Source organism: Protobothrops mucrosquamatus, unplaced genomic scaffold (assembly GCF_001527695.2).
Source record: "Protobothrops mucrosquamatus isolate PMUCROS unplaced genomic scaffold, P.Mucros_1.0 scaffold_33, whole genome shotgun sequence".
Lineage (NCBI taxonomy): Eukaryota > Metazoa > Chordata > Lepidosauria > Squamata > Viperidae > Protobothrops > Protobothrops mucrosquamatus.
The window spans coordinates 18,419-21,734 of record NW_015386109.1 but is presented as its reverse complement, the minus strand read 5'-3'; the positions used below and the strand labels follow the sequence as shown (position 1 = coordinate 21,734).

Below are 3,316 nucleotides of genomic sequence, written 5' to 3'. Positions count from 1 at the left end.
CTATCTAAAACCACTTTAATCCAACACCATGACTGTCTTTAGCATTCTTAACTGCTCTGAACATTTGTAACAACAGTCCGGAATATTCTGCTATTGATTTGTTATTGGCAAATTGTTTTATCTCTTCACTTTCCAGTACCTCTTCTCCTTTCTGTTGCTCTTTTCCCATCTATTATAATTTGCTTTCTTAGTAATGCTGGCTTGGAAGCCGGCATCAGACAAATTCTGCTGTCTGCAAGCTTTGGGTCTGCCTCCATACCAATTTAACTTCTGCCTGGCTTGTTGGTCAGTCTCCTGACAATGATGGAGAAAATCCTTTCCCCCAGTTTATGAGGTCAGCATAAAAATCGGACAGCTAATAATTAACCTCTTATCTCTGTGTTGATATTAACCGAAATCTTATCGCCTAGCAGCATTCACTCTTGTTCTCCATGTAAAAACAAGCAGATCACAAGAAAAGACCGAAAGATAAGCTACAGGGATTTGGATTATGCTTCAGTGGGCATTTCAAAACAATTTTATATATTTACGTGTGATGAAGGTAGAATTGCGATGGCAAAAAAAAGATCACTGATTCCAAACAGGTGTGCAGTCTAGACCTGATTATGAAATGAGTCTTTGCAATGTAGATGGTGAGATGACCACACCTTCTATTTGATTAGCAGAATATAAGGAAACATTGGTGAGGAATCATTATGAAAAAGAACCCTCCATTTTTGCATAAAGCTGAAATTCTCTAAAGTCAATGGAAAGATTTTTTTTTTAAAAAAAACTACTATAGTTTCTCATCTTTGCCAACATTCAACAGCATTTCATTTTAAAAAGTACAGTCAGTTGTGATCGGGAATTGTTTTGAAACATTCCAGAGATATTTTTAATTTTTTAAGCACTATATCTTTTAATGTCCTAAAAGCAAACAAATAAAACATTACATAGAATAATAAACCAAACAGAACAATTTCCTAGAAAATGATAGGAAACAGAGACTCTTCTGGGAAACAGAAGTAATATCAACTGCAGAAAAAAAATGTTCCATAACTGTGTGACCATCACAGAAAATCTTTTGTCTAATTTGTTCTGAAATTAGTGTTTCTACAACGGTTGTGATTAAGACACAATGAACTCAGATTTGCATAATAGATTATATTATTTCTAGATGTATAGGGGCTGTTTTCTCCAACAGACAAAAGCAAATTAAATGGAAAATAAAATAAATTGTCAAAAACTAAATTATCTCTGAAATTTGCTGATTTATTATAGACAATCAGTCAAATGTATAGTTATGTTAAAGAGTAATATAACATGCTTAGATATTCTTATAGTGTAATATACCTGGAAAATATTATCTAAAAGATATGAAAACTATCCAATCTGACTAAATTTTACTTAGTCATTATAAGTAAATTATAAGTAAATTAATCCTCGACTTACAACCATTTGTTTAATGACTGTTCAAAGTTAGAATGGCACTGAAAAAAAGTGATATTATTATTTATCACACAACTGTTATAGTATCCCCATGGTTGCGTGATCAAAATTCAGAAACTTAGCAACTGACTCATATTTATGATGGTTGCAATATCCCAGGGTCATATAATCATCTTTTATAACCGTCTGACAAGCAAAGTCAATGGGGAAGCCAGACTCACTTAATAATCATGTTACTAACTTAACAACAGCAGTGACTCACTTAACAACTGTGGCAAGCAAGGTCATAAAATGGGGCAAAATTCACTTAAGCGCTGTCTTGCTTAGCAACAGAAATTTTAGGTTTGTAAGCCGAGGACTACCTATATTAATTAATCCACATATAAGACTGCTTCAGAAACACATTTGAAGAATACAAATTCAGTGTTCTTTTAATATCAAAAAAGTAAACTCATAGAGCCATGTGGTAAAGTGGTACTTACCACAAAGCACCTTGATCTCGACTTTCAGTGTCTTTAAATCCAGAATCCAAGAACATGTCTTTATAGATCCGTCCCACAAGACAGTACATATCAGAAGCAACTTGGCTCTCTTGCTCCACCAGAGGTATCATGATATCTAGAGCTTTCTGCCTGTCACCAGGTAGATTTCGTCTGTTTTATTTTAAAAAACAAAACAAAACAAACATTTGAATATTCCATAGCAATAGTCCTAATGCATTATCACTTCACGTGTCAAAGATGGTGCAGAATGTCTGACTAGGGAGAAGAGAGAAGAATTTTGATTGATATTTAAGTGTTCCGTTTGAAAACAGTTTCTTTTGTTCTTTGTAGATAAATATTTTATAGGAATCTCTATTTATTTAAATTGCCTGACTCTCAAATGACTCTCGGTGGCTGATATGATTAAAGAGAAATGGAAAGTGGGAGAGTTCAAGAAGAGGGTATATATTCCTGTAAAAAAAATCACCTGTTACATTATAAAAGAAAACTTATATAGGTTCAAGAAACAACCTAACCCGTGGACGGGAAGCAAAGTCACTTTTTCAAAAACTTAGGAACTCTTGTAGAGTGGGAAGTTTGATGGGAGAGGGGCTGGATGCTGTTCCAGAGAGCAGACTCCACAATAGAGAAGGCATACTTTCAATAATCTATTTCACTGAAGAGGCAGGGAGTGCCTTCATTCTGTGGTATCTTAAAGGACAGACAGAAACTACTGGAGACAAAATCCCAAAGAAGAATCACTTGTCTAACGAATTACAAAGATGGACGCAGCTCTCAATTTTGTGTACTGTACCATATTAATAATCTGAAACACCAATGTATAAAAGGGATATAGCAAAATGATGCTTAATCATTCTTGCCCTTCTCCCTCATTTTTAGATTATGTCCCACTATCATAGAGCTAATAATAGAATCATGCACTGTAAATCCATATCATTTTGTTTGCAGCTCCATTGTGCCTGCTTCTTTTCTAGGCTGAGCCGTGTTAATTTGTGTATTATGCTTTTGAGTTTGTTTCATGGACCATTCAATCAACATTGGTCTCTTCAGGCTTTTGCTGTGCTCAAACTGCAGAAAATAAAGTTAAATAGTGATATAAAGCCAAAGTCAAGATGGAAAGTCAAATCTACCTATTGTAGAAGCAAGAGACGCAGGATGAAAAAAATGCCTGAAGCATTTTTTTTTTTTTTTTAGAAAGAATGGAAGGATACTTTGATTGTGGACAAACTGCCATCAAGAAAAAGAAGAGTCCTTACCTATTCAGTGCAAATGCATGATGAAACTTCACATGATGATGCAAAGCCAAGTCAAAGGTTGGAAGTTTTTCTAATGCCTCTACCAATTTCACAATAGAATCATAATCCTTCCAAAAAAGATAAATAAAA

The 3,316-nt window shown here is 34.3% G+C and overlaps 1 protein-coding gene across 1 annotated transcript in view; it reads right to left on the bottom strand.

The window, feature by feature from the left end:
• Positions 1-3,316, bottom strand: part of MAP3K5 (mitogen-activated protein kinase kinase kinase 5) — a 73,902-nt gene that overhangs the window by 54,506 nt on the left and 16,080 nt on the right. The window contains exon 5 of the mRNA XM_015810003.1: positions 1,911-2,081. Coding sequence (XP_015665489.1) covers positions 1,911-2,081 — 171 coding nt within the window. The remainder of the gene's footprint in view (positions 1-1,910; positions 2,082-3,316) is intronic.